This window comes from Paroedura picta, chromosome 8 (assembly GCF_049243985.1).
Source record: "Paroedura picta isolate Pp20150507F chromosome 8, Ppicta_v3.0, whole genome shotgun sequence".
Classification (NCBI taxonomy): Eukaryota; Metazoa; Chordata; class Lepidosauria; order Squamata; family Gekkonidae; genus Paroedura; species Paroedura picta.
In genome coordinates this window covers 58,477,861-58,492,822 of record NC_135376.1, presented here as the reverse complement: position 1 = coordinate 58,492,822, position 14,962 = coordinate 58,477,861, and the positions used below count along the sequence as shown (strand labels likewise).

The window sequence follows — 14,962 nt, the reverse complement described above, 5'->3', positions numbered from 1 at the left end:
CATCTATAGCTTAGTTTGTCAGCCACGAGCCAAAAAGTGGGTCATCTCAAGGCATGAAAAGGCTGTCAGGCCTGAAGAAATGTTCTGTACTGAACCATGACTGAAGAACTCAAATGAGATTAAAATACTGAAAAATATTGCAATAGCTTTATGTACTAAACAGCTAGTGTACCTTGTTGAGGTTTTTATTCCTACATAGCACTTCTCTATTATGGTAATATTGTAATCCCTTAAACATGCTAAATGTAAACTTTTATGTAAATGTGAACAGTATATAGGCCAAAAAATTGTTAGCAGCTGCTTCGGTGATCCCTGATTTAAACAATTATAAATAATATGAAATGACCCACCTGATCAATAATGGCAAATTATTTACATCTGTTGCCCTGTAAACTGATGGATATTTCCAACCTCCAACTGGCACCAGGTGGACAAGAATCTTTTTTGGAATGGGACCAGGATGTTGTGAGCTCTGAGCTTATTTAAATTTCCCAGTTCAAATCCTACACTGTACTCTAAAAAGCTTTAATATGACTAAAACTCCTGAGTGGAACAGCAAGGTACTACCCCTCCTTAGTGCAAACAGTCACATTACTATGGGTAAGCAAGTAGCAAAAATAATTATAATGATGCATTTAATTCCATACTGAACCACACTGTGTGGATAAAAAAACCAAAAAACATGAACAAAAAACACCTAGAAATAGGAGATTTTTCTACAAACCCACAGGAACTCTGAAGGTAGCAGAGAATTTTTTTTAATTAAAAGGTAAGTGGTTTATTATTGTACCAAGGAACTTAAAAATATCACAACTTCTCAGCTGTAGAAGCAGTGAGAAGATGGGAGGAAACAACTGATATAGAAAGGTGGAGAGGGAATGGATTTCCTCTCCTATATGCATCTTTATGGATTCCCAGTTTGAACTCTCACAAAGCACTGAAAAAGTTAAAAGTCTTCTTTAATCTAATTTAATGACTCCACCTTTAATTTGTACAAAACCAAGCAGAATAAAGCTGGGATAATTAGGTATGCCTCAGATATATGGAGTCACTGAAGCAGTAGGTGCAAACTTAAATGGGCTTCGGGGAATGGTAGAGGACAGGAAGGCCTGGAGGATCATTGTCCGTGGGGTCGCGATGGGTCGGACATGACTTCACACCTAACAACAACAACAGATATTACAACTGACAACAAAATGAACTCTCTTTTCTATATTAAATGCTTTGGAATTCTTGTTTCATTTCATTTCATTTCATTTCATTTCATTTCATTTCATTTCTCTCTCTCTCTCTCTCTCTCTCTCTCTCTCTCTCTCATGATAGATCTTCATGTCTATGAATCATCCTAATATTCTCCTGTATGGCTCTTCCACCCATTTCTGTTTTTTATGTGCTCCATTGAAGTCAATCAGATTTAAAAGGTGTAATTCTGTTTTGGTTGGCACTATGCACGGAGTGGAAGGTCCGCATTCAGGGTGGAATGGCGATGGCTAAAATCACCAATTATGCATGCCGCAAGCGGCAACCGGGCGCAGAGTCAACGTATGCCGCCAAAAAACCTGCGTTAGCGAAATGCGGAAGAAAGTGGAGCTTCCCGGGCAACCAGGGCGCAACCAAAAGTGGCTTCGGATTGGCATAATTGGCTGCTCTTGGTTTTGCCGCCATTGCGTTCCGTCCCGTGCGTTTGCGGTTTGCGTTCTCCAAACTGCCGTTTCAGCGGCCGTGCATAATAGGCCTATGAGACTACTTTTCATTCCAAATTTCCACCATATTGCTAAGCAACACTTTTCTTGCCTACCCTTTATCAATAGGCTAGGCTATTAATTTGTCATTTTGAACTTTCCCTGGAATTGAAAATCTAGTTTGGTTCATGCTTCGGGATAGCCCCCAAATCAAACTCTAAACCAATGAGAAAGAGGGGAGCACTCATGAATGGTTCAACGGCTAGCAGTTCTGAGCCAACACAAGTTCGTAAGCCAGTTCATGCCCATCCCTAGCTAGATGCCCCTTATTTGAAAAGGATATATGATCATTCAGAAGAAATATCTTCTGAAATTTAGACCTTACAGCTATTATCTTCTTGAGTACACACATAGACCGTTTATGCACTGGGAACTTTACTGCCCCAGCTCCCATGCAGGAGCACAAATTGAGGGTGGATGAGGTGCACCAGGTCAAATGCCCCCCCATGTGGGTGCAGGAAGAGGTGGGGCAACCTGCCACGACTAAAACTCCAGCCTGCAGCCTGGCATGAAACCTCCAGTGCATAAACGGTCATACACACAAAAACACTGAACTTTACAAGACACTTTACCAGAAGAGTGGAAATCAACTGTATTCCAAAAATATTTTCTGTTAAGATTATTAGCTCAACAGCTATGCCCCATGCAATTTTGTTTCTAGATTAATGTTACAGGGGTAGGCATAAGGTGTCCTTGGATGTACAGTCACACTGCTTTTTCTTATGACTCTTTTCACTATCTTCCATGAACTACCTAGATCACTGATACCTAAGGCCTGACGCAAACAAGAGTTTGCAGGCCTCTATATTTAGATTTTACAAAAAGAGCACAAGAGAAAGTAACTGATAAGAAAACGGTATGAAGGCTATTTCTGGGAATTACAATATAAACATCCATATGTTTTACATAGTCTGACCCACTGTATAAATAATTCAAGGAAGTAGCTCTGCCTTGCTAGCACAGTGGAAGATTTGTATAGGCAAACCTGTGCAACAAACAACTTGGATAGGCTGGATAGCTGTGGCTCAATTATCCGGAAATAATGCTGCTTAAATCATCAAATTTTAAGTGTGTCAAATGGCTACGTAACTTACTAAAATGTAAGCAACTTGCCACCTCTCTTGAGATCATTATCACACTTTCTCTTTGTTTGATTCACACTTTCTTCGTGTTTGGTTCACAAACAAACAGAAATCTGAAGCAATTCACAACCATGCCCTATCAAGCAAATCCATGAGCAAGAGCCTGGAAAGATACCAGTACATTAGTTAAAAAAACCAAACTAACATGATCAACCCAACAGAACTCCCATGTTGATGCTATACTGTTCCTGCTAATGTAGAGTTTTGAGGATTATCCCCTAAATGAGCCACCGATGCCTGGATCTGCAACACTGTATGTCAAAAGATAATTTACAGAGCTCAGAGACATTCCATTCTCCTACTCCCCTTCACTGAAATGAGACCACTGATAATACGGGAAGTTTTGTGTGCGATTTTCTGTATTCACTCATTGACAAATGGTAATGTATGCATCTATTGCAGATTCTAGTAATACGTAAGACAGTTGCCACAAGCCAGCAGATTAAATTGTTAGAATGGAAGAAGACATGTCCTCCAGAGGATGCACAGTTCAATAGTCTCAGTTCCAGTGTGTGACCTTTCTATTAATAGAGGTGAGAATTCATAAGTCATAAAGCAGCTAATAAGCATCAAGACCAATGCTGGGTTTTGTGCACCTCACGGGTGTGAGCATGAGGCTCATTTATGCTTCAAATAAAGAAAAACAAAGGCTGCAAATAAAACCAAATGGATTTTATTTAAAATTATTTTTAAAATCTTTTGATACATCATGATTAATAGCTGGCTTCTATGATCATACGAGTATCTGGTATAGGTATTTCACAGAAACAAAATCAATGGCTACTTCTGCCACCAAAGTGATATAAAACACTGAGGTCTCAGATGCTTTCTCCTATTTATCTGTGGTAATTGAAAGCTAAGACAATTTAGGAAACAAATTCCGTGTAAACCACAGAATGCAGCTAGCATAACTATTAATCAGTTATAGAGCTGTGTGTATTATAATGGCTAAAAGTAAATACATTTGCATGCTATTAACAATTCAATATAAGTGAATTTTATAGAAAATAATTTCTTTTAAGTGTACGGCAGTTTTTAAACTGCGAGATTCCCCCCTCCCCAGCTTCAAAAATGAAAGTCAGATTGCATCAGCAGAACTAGTTGATAGTTTTAATGACATATTGATTTTCATGTCAACTGTACAGTATTAAAAGGAAACCCACAGCAATTTCATTCTGAAATGCAAAATGTCTTCTTGTACTGAACTGGAAGAAAAATACGCCTTTAAGCTTGATTTTTTATCAAGTTTATCACAGCAGAAGGAAACTAATACTTCTGTAAAACCAGCATACTGTCTCTTCTGTTCTTCTGCACCAAATATATTTTCTTCTGCATCAATATATAAAATTAAGGCTTTAATAATAAGCCAACTAGAGGGATTCAAGGCCACAGATCTAGATGGCAGGCTTTATCTATCACTTTGGGAAAGGATATATAATCCTTCTGAAATCAACTAACAAGATACTTTCTGTTAATATATTACCAACAAATGACTCATACCAAAGCCAAAATACTCAGAGACAAGTTCCTTTGGCAAATACAATGCACAATACCTCTTTTTTTCCTCAGTCAGACTCCCATTTCCTTGAGCAGGTAGTTCCACATCAGTGACTGGTTCCGAAGTCAAAAATCTTTGGTTGGGGAAAGATGTGATAGCCTGGTCAACTTCTTGACAACCATCAGGCTTGGAAATACTGCAAAATAAATTCAGCCAGTCACACTTAACAACCGGTTTTCAATTGTATCTGAAAGTTTCTACAGAGAGGATAAATTATAGTGTGTTAACTAATCATGGGACCAAACTTAATTTGAATGAACACTGTGATGCCTAAGGTTGTAACTCTGAATTGGGAAACTCCTAGAGACTGGACGTAGCACCTGGGGACATGAGGGACCTCAGCAAAATATAAAGCCAAAGAGTCCATCATCCAAGACGTCTATATGCTCTATGGAAACTGATGTCTGCGATCTCAAGATCCCTTTTAATTCCAGGAAGTCTCCATCCTGCCCCCCCCCTTGAAGAACAGTAACCCTATGTCTCACTGGACTCTCAAATCATATCATTATAAGAGTGTGAATAAATAGGAGCTTTATAGTAATTTATATTAAGATACTGGATTCTAAGGAATTGTTGATGGTAGCTATTCTACTATAATTACTACTACATGGTATCAAATATGTTTTAACTTAAAGCATTAATCTAAACTTTTCTGACTTCTGTACTACCCAAAACAGCATGATTATCGCAATATGTTGCTTTGAAATGTTTTTCATCTACCACGACTATATATTCCTCAAGAGAGGGAATTAAGCTTTTAATTTTATATACCTTAGTATAAAAGGTATATATCTATTTTAAATGGTGAATGCCTACAGCAACAATAACATATATGCATTTTTTGTTATAGGAGTGCCCTCTATTGATCAGAAAGCAAACAGCATTTTTAACCTTGCTCCAGTCACTGTAGAGTTACAGAAAGCTGAATGGCACAGTGAAAACAGAGAAAGAAATGCATATGCCATTGTCAAGTTCCAAATCACTCTTCTGAAAGAGCACAAAGAATCATTTGAATTCACTAAACTTCAGAACAGTTTGAATTGGGAATGTGCTGTGAGAACAAAGACGACATTCAAATATGGAGAGATTCCAGAAGGGCCGCCACATGTTAGTCTGCAACTGTGCCGCCATAAAATTCTGTTGAATCTCCCTCATAAAAAAGAGCCTGTTTGGGCAAACTCTCCTTGTTTGTCATTACAAATGAGCTAGAAATCCAGGGGAAGTGGGGGTAGAGACTTCTATTTCATTTGTTGCAGAAGTCAATCAATGCAATGGTTACAGTTTCAAGACTGATAAATGTACTTCCATATACATGGTGCACAGCCATAAAGTTTGGCTTATTTTACCAGAAACTGATAAAAAATATTTTATTTATTTAAAAAATATATCTGTCCTGCTCGATTAATGTAATTATTCCCAGAGCAGCTCAAAACACTAATTAAAAAAGGATATAAACAATATTTATAACAACATCTTATACAGCAGTGGTCCGCAACCTTTTTGGGGTTGCGGACCGGTGGGGGGAGGGAGGGCAATCTGGGCGCGCGAAACTGCCGTGCATGTGCGTTTGCACTGCCAGCGGCCGTGCTTCCCTCCCCCCCCCCGCAGAAAGATGCTTGCCGGGCTGCAAGCTCATCGGCCGCTTTGGCGGCCAATTAGCTCATGTCCTGCCGAGTTTCTTGCTGGGGGGGCAGAGAGAGGGAGCCGCGGCCCGGTGCCAAGGCCTTTGCGGCCCAGTGGTTGGGAACCACTGTTATACAGGAAGAGAGCAAAAACATTGGGAACCTGTAAGAACTAGTGATATAATAAAAGCGAACAACTAGTTAAAATTGTCAAACACAGCCACAGGAGAGAGAAAAACTTTAAAACAGCAGGATCCAGATAGAATCAGCACGGTCCAATTAAAGCATCAAACAAATAGAGCAGAATAAAATATCCATTACTATGGAAGATTTAAAAATGCTTGGGAGACTTTCAGGCTACTGTAAGTACACTTTCCTTGGAGCAAGTTCCACTGAATAGACTTGAGTAGGATCCTGATTATACTGCCGATAGGGGATACACTTGGGAATTAGATATATAGATGGCATCCGTGAAATACAGTTTCAACTGGCAGCCTATTGCTTTTCTCTTCTATGACCCCTTGTACCAGGCAAATCTTAAACCCCGCCCCGCGGCACAGCGCGCCACGTCGCGGAATAAATAAAAGAGTAAGGGCTCTGTGGGAGGAGTTAGGCGGGACCCTTCGGGATAAAAACTCGGAGAGGGCCAATCAGGAGACGCGAAGAGGCTCCTGATTGGCCCTCTCCGAGAGCCACTCAAGGGCCAAGTGGCCTCCCTATTGGCCACTTGGCCCGCCCCGGACTCCTCACACATGCCACTGGCAGCACGCACCTCAGGTAAGTGCGAACCGCGAAGTAGCGCCCGGGGCCGGCAGAGGCCTTGCCCACCCACCGCAGCCGGCTTTTGGGAGGGTGGGGGGGCGGCAGCCGGCCTCATGTCGCCCCGGGAGCGGCTTCGCCGCTCCTGGGGCGAGAGGAGGCCGTTTGGGCCTTTCGGGAAGGTGGAGGGGGGCGGCAGCTGGCCTCCTCTCACCCCAGGAGTGGCAAAGCCACTCCCGGGGCCAGAGGAGGCCGTTTGGGCCTTTCGGGAAGGTGGGGGGGCAGCTTCGCCGCTTCCGGGGCGAGAGGAGGCCGTTTGGGTCTTTCAGGAAGGTGGAGGGGGGCGGCAGCCGGCCTCCTCTCGCCCCAGTAGTGGCTTCGCCGCTCCCGGGGCGAGAGGAGGCCGTTTGGGCCTTTCGGGAAGGTGGGGGGGCGGCAGCCGGCCTCCTCTCGCCCCGGGAGCGGCGAAGCTCGGGAGGGTGGGGGAGGGGCCCGCAGCCGGCCCCCTGTCAGAACGCTGTTCTCTCTGACTTCTCTCGGCCCCAGGAACAGCCTCACCGCTGTGAGGCTGCTCCCGCCGCCGAGAGAAGACAGGCTCCTAGTGCCCATTTTATTCAGACATAAAATGGGCTTAATATCTAGTATCTTAATATCATCAATGAGAGCTAACATCGTGTAGTTGTTAGAGCACCGTTTGTCACCTTTTTGACCATAGAGGACCCCCTGAAGTATTCTTCAGGCTTTGAGGACCCCCAGAAGTGATGTCAGCTGGCCATACACCTGGGAAGTCATGTGGCACCGGAAGTGACATGACCCAGATATGCCCACTGGATGTGACCTCATCAGACAACTCCCATATCGCAGGAAGTAATTTTACCAGGCCGCTTCCTATCACCAGAACTGACATATCTATTAGACCCACCCCACCCTCACCTACATTTGACTTTCACACATTGCTAGAAATGCCAGCCAGGAGACGGGGGAAGGGGAGGGCTGGCCAGAAGCACTTTCCCATTGGTTGGTTTCCGGCACAGGGATTCTGTGGACTGTTAATTCACATGGCCTTCCTTGTGTGGCACAAAGGCCCTTGATGGCCTTTGAGATTTGGCTACTGTGTGATACAGACTGGTGGACATGAAGGACCATTGGCCTGATCCAACATGGCACCTTTTTTGTTCTTATGACTGGGGCTTAGGGGGCAAATGTGGGAGGGTTTCTGGAGTTCTGGCTCTGCTGGTGGACCTCTTGATGATCCCTGGGATTTGATGACTGTGCGACACAAAGTGCTGGACTGATCCATCGTGGCTTCTCTCATGTTCTTATGGTTAGCTGGCAGCCCATCTGGTGAATATTCAGTCAGGAGCAGGGCTGGCTTCTGCAACATTACACAGCAAGAGGTGAAGAGGAAAAAGCTACGGCCTGGCTCTAGGCTTCTGGCGGAAGGAGGATGTCTTATCCTCCCCAAAGAGGTCCAGCCCCCTTGCTCAGGCTTCAGCTACAGCCTCTTAAATCCATCTCAGACACCCCTTTCCCTGAAGAACAACAAACAATCAGAGTGCAGGTATTATTCTATTCATGAAGCATAGGAGATAAGTTTGTACTTCTTTGAGATTGCCAGCCCCCCCCCCCCCCTGGAAGTTGGCATCTGTAGTAATGTGTGAAAATCAAATGTAGGTGGGAATGGGGTGAGTCTAATAGATATGTCAATTCTGGTGACACAGGAACTGGTCTGGGAACCTCAATTCATGTGATGGGAAAGCACCACTGTGCATAGCATCATCACTAATAAAATAAAATGCTTGTTAAATAAGAAATTAGTTTCATTTTTGTGTGTGCAATATGCTAAATAGAACATCTTACCTGAGCAAAACAGGGAAGCATTCATCTCATCTCAGCTGTTACAAAACCCACCATGCAAAGCAGCAATTCTCTTCAGAGGAAATATCTGTGTGATTTGGATGTGTTCTACGGAGATTCCCAAGCAACAACAGGAGATTGGCAATCCCAGGACCTGAGAATATATTCTCAGGGTCAGCTATGGCTGCCAGGGCAAAATGAAACCTTGGAAAAAAGGAATCCTTATGCAGGCTGTGTACAGTCCTTGCACTAGATCCAGGTATAGTAGCTCTCAGCTAGGGATGCCAGTCTCCAGGTGGGGGACCTGGGGAGCCCCTGGAATTACTACTCATCTCCAGATGACAGAGATCTGTTCTCCTGGAGAAATGGCTGCTTTGGAGGCTGGACTCTGTGGCGTTGTGCCCCACACAGGACCAGCCTCCAGATGGGACTCCCTATTTTCTTGCTATTCGGGCATACAACAGGAGAAGGAACAGGGGGAGGGGCTATGTGCTATTAAGAGCCAGCCACCCTCCCCAACACAAGCCCTTGCTCCCTTTTCGTTGCAAGCTCACCAGTTTTAGGCAACCCCCCCCCCACACACACAGTTTTCTGCCTTTTTCCTTGCAATGGGGCATACAGCAGGAGAGGGAGCAGAAGGGCAGTTAAGAGCCAGCCTCTGGACAGTTAAGAGCCAGCCTCTGTCTGTCTGTCTGTCCGTCCCATCCCCCCCCCCACCAACCCCATATAAGCCTTGGCCCTCTTTCCTTCACAAAGTTCACCAGCTTTATACAGGAAAATGCCACACACCCCACTGGCTTTCTGCCTTCTTCCTTGCTTTTGGGGTACCAGTCCATGGATCAGTTGGTACCGGGCCACGGCTCCTCCTCGTCTTCCTCCCCAACTGCTGTCTCAGGGGCTGTCCTGCCATCCTGCCACCGGCTCACCTTTGGTGCTCTCTGGCAGCCGCCATAGCTGGGGCTCTCCCTCGGCTTGGCACTGCGCAGCTGCTGCTGGCAGCATCCCCCAGCAGGCAGCAGGAAGTCAGGGGCGCCAGTAGGAAAGTAAGTGGAGCAGGGGCTCAGGCGGCGGCGACATCTCTTGACAAAAGACTACCCCCCCCCCCCAGGCCTCAGTAAAATTGTCAAGCGTTGACTGGTCTCCGGTGATAAAAAGGTTGGGGACCACTGCTCTATGGCACTATACACAGGTGAAGTCCCTCTCCAAACCCTACCCTTTCTAGGATTCCTACCCCTCAAAAATCTCTAGGTATTTCCCAACCCAGATCTGGCAATCCTCTATGGGGGTGGCGGGAGCCCCTCCACCCACACCACAGTTCTGAGCAGGATTGGGCCCCCACAGCATTTTTAAAAGTTCAGTTTTATACCTCACTTTTCACTACCCAAAGAAGTCTCAAAGCAGCTTACAATTGCCTTCCCTTCCTCTCATCACAACAGACATCCTATGCGGCAGGTAAGACTGAGAGAACTCTGACAGAACTGCTCTGAGAACAGCTCTAACAGGACTGTGACTAGTCCAAGGTCACCCAGCTGACTTGCCAGATTAGAGTCCACCACTTGTTACTACTATACCAAGCCGGTTTTGCTATTGAGACAAATACTTTGTCACTCTTGGAGACACACAAGGCTTCCAAACCTATCCTTCCCTAAACAGATGGGCATCTCTTATACTGTGATAATTGCTGCATCTGAGCATTTATTATTTTTATTATATCTTACTAGGTTTATTTCAAATGGATATACATACCAGTCAATGGTAAAGTGCAAAGGATTATAAACAGATCGTTAGCAGTTCATCATTAAGAAATAATTTTCACACCATACAGTGTTTATTTTTAAAAACAAAACGTAATAGATGTGACTAAAGGGGGATGGGTTAGAAACTTGAGTGCTGGAATCCTGCTTTTTAAAAAGTGAAACTCAAGCATCTCTCAATGCCAAAATTAAAACAGAAGCATCTAAGAAAGCGGGGAATTCATTGGTTACTAAGGATGTTATAGATATTATCCAATAGGTGCCTATACTACTTCTGCTCACCTTCATCCCCTAAGTTATAAAATGTTAATACTTTGAGGAACTTTAAGCTCTTCCAAAGCAAAGAATCTATATTCTAACCACCAAACAAATATACATTTGTGGTCTGGAAAGGCCTTAAGTGAAATGATCTCATAATATTATTCACAAGAACAAATTTATTCTCTGAGATACTCTCCAATTCCTTGCTAAGCCCTTGAAATATTTCTGAAATCAAGCCCAACAGTTAGTTAATGTACATAGCCATACATTAAGTCCAGAAATGTACAATTATTCCCTTCACAATGTTAGCCTCTACTTATTTCTTGTTCTTAGATCCCTTTGGGTAGTTTTTCCTCCCTTCATTTAAATTTGCCATTGACCTTATATGGTAATAACATAAAATATTCTGTAAATAGCCATACAGCACACCACACAATTCCAATGCTGAACTGGAGGAAATAATAGAGACTTTGGTAGCATCCTACAAATCAACACATTTATAAGGACATGAGCTTTCACAGCAATATAGAAGTGATTGCACGGCACAACAGCATCAAAGGCTATATGGAATGATAAAGTTTATTTTATTTAAATATTTATCCCTACTCCCTCCCCCCATGTGTTACCCGAACTGGATCCCTCAAGGGGAATTGTGGGAAAGATCTAAAGCAGTTTACAACACTGTTCTTGCCTTCTCCATTTTAACCTCAAGCTGGAAGAGGTGTGCCATTTGCCTTCCAACAGCAGATAAGCTCTTACCCTCTGGCTCAATTCCCTGTCCTGGAGAAACTGAGGTACAGGAGGGGAAAATGGCTGAATATTGGTCTCCATAGTGATGCCCTAGGAATTTCCTTATGTCTGTCTGATCTTTACCATAGAGATTCCTACAGCATCACTTGGAAGTGATGTCACATCATTCCCAAATGCCAACCCTACATACAACCTTTAAAATCTCCAAGTGGTACTGGTAACCTTACTTAGGAGGAATGTTAGGTTGACATAGAGTAACTCAGTGAACTTCCATGGGTGAAGGGTGATTTGGACCTGTGTCTCTCAGATCCTAATCAATCATTATACCACATGCAGTTACTTCTAAATTTCAGTAATTAATTCTATAATAAATAATTTACATATAGAATAAATGCATACTTCTTTATTATCTTTCAGAACTGCACATTAAAAATGCTTTCAGTAAAAGCAGATTTGTTACTTCGCCTTGCAAGGAGTCTAAAGCAAATGCCAATGTGGAAAAATGATGTTGGAATGGAAAAATTCACTAAGTTCTTGAATCCAGCTCAGAGGTCTTTCCTGCAAAATCACTTTTGGTTTTCAATCTACCACATTTTTCTGAGCATGTTCACCGTTAAAGCATTTTCATACATTCTACAAAGTGAAATACAATCTCCAGAATTCACTCCAGAATGAAAAAAAAAAATGAACCACTCGTATTCTAAAACTCCTGACAGTAACTTTCTGGTCTCATCTATCTCATGAGCCTTATGCAGATTTTTCCAGAAGATTATACCAGGATAAAAGCCTCTGCTAGCAAAGCTTTTGTAAGATCTGGCTGGAGAGCACTTCAAATTCTTAGTTTTAAAGCAATGCTTGTCATATGTTTGAACTTGTTTCTCCTCCCCCCTTTCAAGCTTTCTTTTTATACTGGGAAGCAGCTATTTGCCATGCATGACCGTATGAATAGACTGCTATGCATGACAGTTTGAATAGGATCTATTGATTGAGGTGACAAGATATCAAAGCAGGAGCACTCCTTCCTTCCCCTTCATCCAACAGACTTGCTTGGCTTGAACCCTCTCAGTCCCTGCTCGACTTGAGAAGCAGCAAGTTCAGGAAGCCGGCTAGTGGTGGTACTAATAGCATGCTTCTGGCACAATGACAGACCATGCTGTGCCACAACAGTGGAAGGCTTCAATTATTGAGCTATGCACAAGTGTGTACAGGGAGAAACATGCAAAGCAGATGATACCCTGGTCTTGTTCCTGTAAAAACTTTTAAGCTAAAACCATAGTTTGTTATTACTCCTACGTATGCATAAGACCACAGGCCTGGTTTCATGAAGACCATAGGTAAGAGCTACATTAGCTGAAGTAGCTTAAGAAAGCAAACTCTCAAGATTTATTTTACCAATGAAACTATAAAATATTAATTATATCTAATGTTTACTCAAGGTTGCCGTTAAGTACCACTGGACTCCATTCAACAATGCTTAAAGTATAATTCAGGAGTATACCAAATAAATGCTGCTCACGTCCATACAACAGTTGGAGTCATGGCCTACATTCTCCATTGTCATCTGAATACTCTTAAAACAACAAACTAATCTGGTGGGTTGTGGGCAGGAAAAGGAATGCAGCATGTGACTGTAGAGGCATGATAATTATACCAGCAGTTGCTTCCCCTAGTATGGTAGAAACTTCAGCATCTAGCAGTTTTGTCCTATGACGTCTGGACAGTCCACCATGTCAGTTTCTTAAAACAATTAGAGAAAAATTTGACGTAGCAGAAAAACTGGCATGCACACAAAAAGAGGGCAACATGGGTTCTTCTGCATGGCCAACTGTCCATTATATGGATGGCAAAGGTTGGAAGATTGTCCACATGATGCCCACAGGTTTGAATAGAACAATTTTTTCAAAATCATATTTTCCAAAATATACTACTGCAGTGACAACTTTGAAATTTATATTTATTTTCACAATAGAGGCATGTATCCAACTAGGTGGTTTCTTGAAGCAGCATTTTTATCTGCAGAAGACTATTTATTTATTTATTTGTTTGCTGTCCTCCTCTAAGGCTCAGGCTAGGAAGCAATTGCCACACATCTTCCCGCTTATTAATGCAGACATTCACTTTGACCCTTATCCTGTATCTGCAAGTCAGCAAGTTCCCAAGAACAAACTTTGTATGTCTGGGGAAAATGACAAGAAACTGCAATGCAAGGGAAAGAGGCTATGGATGGTTAGATACAGCCAAGAATCTCTTATTCGTACATACATACTTAAAAAACTCTATCCAAAAGCCAAGACAAGCAAGATATGTTAGGCCCAGGAGAGTTGCTAATTCTGGGTTGAGAAATTCCTGGAGATTTTGGGGGTGGGGTTTGGGGAGGGAGAGACATGCATGGGATACAATGCCTTAAATTTCACCCTCCAAAGCAGCCATTTTTTCCAGGGGAACTGATCCCTGTGACCTGGAAGCCAGTTGCATTCCCAGGAGCTTCCCAGCCACCAGCTGAAGACTGGCATTGGGGCCTATGATATGTAAGACCTTTTTAGAAAGGATTACATTCGCTAGGTTTGTTCTCTCCATAACATATCATGCTTCATAACTATGTTTAAATCTAGTCAAGACAGCAATGCATATGTTTGTTCTGCACTAGGTTGCCAGCTTGGGCTTAGGAAATACCTGGAGACTTTGGGGGTGAAGCTAAGAGTGGACAGGAACCTAGGTGGTGTATAATGCTATGGAATCCACACTTCAAAGCAGCCATTTTCTGCAGGGGAACTGATCTGTCACCTGGAGATGAGCTGTAAAACCAGGGGATTCCCAGGTCTTCCCTGGAGGCTGGCATCCCTAGATCATCTGCATGTTGGTGTGGAACGCAGATCTCTCAAGTACTATCTCCTTTTTCAGATGGGAGAGTGATGGAGGATAATTGCGTGACATATTCACAATTTGTGTAATCAGGTGTCATTCTGTACATAATGTTTTCTTTTTGTTCAGATGCCATATTCATGAAATGTTCATCCAAGGAATGCTTATCTTTCATCCTAGGGTTAACTCAGTGGTCTTTTGGAGGCCATTTAGAACTTGAACATAACTTTTTGTGGTTCATGTTTTCCTATTTACCTCTGGGTTTTTTTGTTTTTATCTTTCCTATTGTGCCGGTTCTCTCCTAAATTCTGTTTGTAAACTACTGTTGATTCCTGTTGAAAGAAAAGACAGAGCTTAAATATTTGTATAACTAGCAAGAAAGCCCATTGCAAGCAGGAATGCAATGGACTCTAGGACCCAGCGGACACCAGGAGGTGCAGATCTCTCTCTGTGTCTTTCTCTCTCCCTCTCCTTGTGTGTCTCTCTTGTGTTCCTCACAGCAGGAGGCATATCAAGTAATCAGGGCTGGTTTGTAGGAGGGAAAGAGGGCTGATGTGCAGTTTGGGGCAGCTCTCTCTGTCTGTCTCTTTCTCCCTCCGTCACAGCGGGGGCAGCTCTCTCTGCCTCCCTCACAGCAGGAGCAAAGGAGGGAATG

General features: G+C 43.1%; 1 protein-coding gene across 14 annotated transcripts in view; it reads right to left on the bottom strand.

Annotated features, from left to right (window-relative positions):
* TACC2 (transforming acidic coiled-coil containing protein 2) overlaps positions 1–14,962 on the bottom strand; it is a 171,086-nt gene that overhangs the window by 87,113 nt on the left and 69,011 nt on the right. For all 14 annotated transcript variants that reach the window (XM_077349959.1, XM_077349958.1, XM_077349965.1 and 11 more), the window contains one exon: positions 4,438–4,578. In XM_077349959.1, coding sequence (XP_077206074.1) covers positions 4,438–4,578 — 141 coding nt within the window. The remainder of the gene's footprint in view (positions 1–4,437; positions 4,579–14,962) is intronic.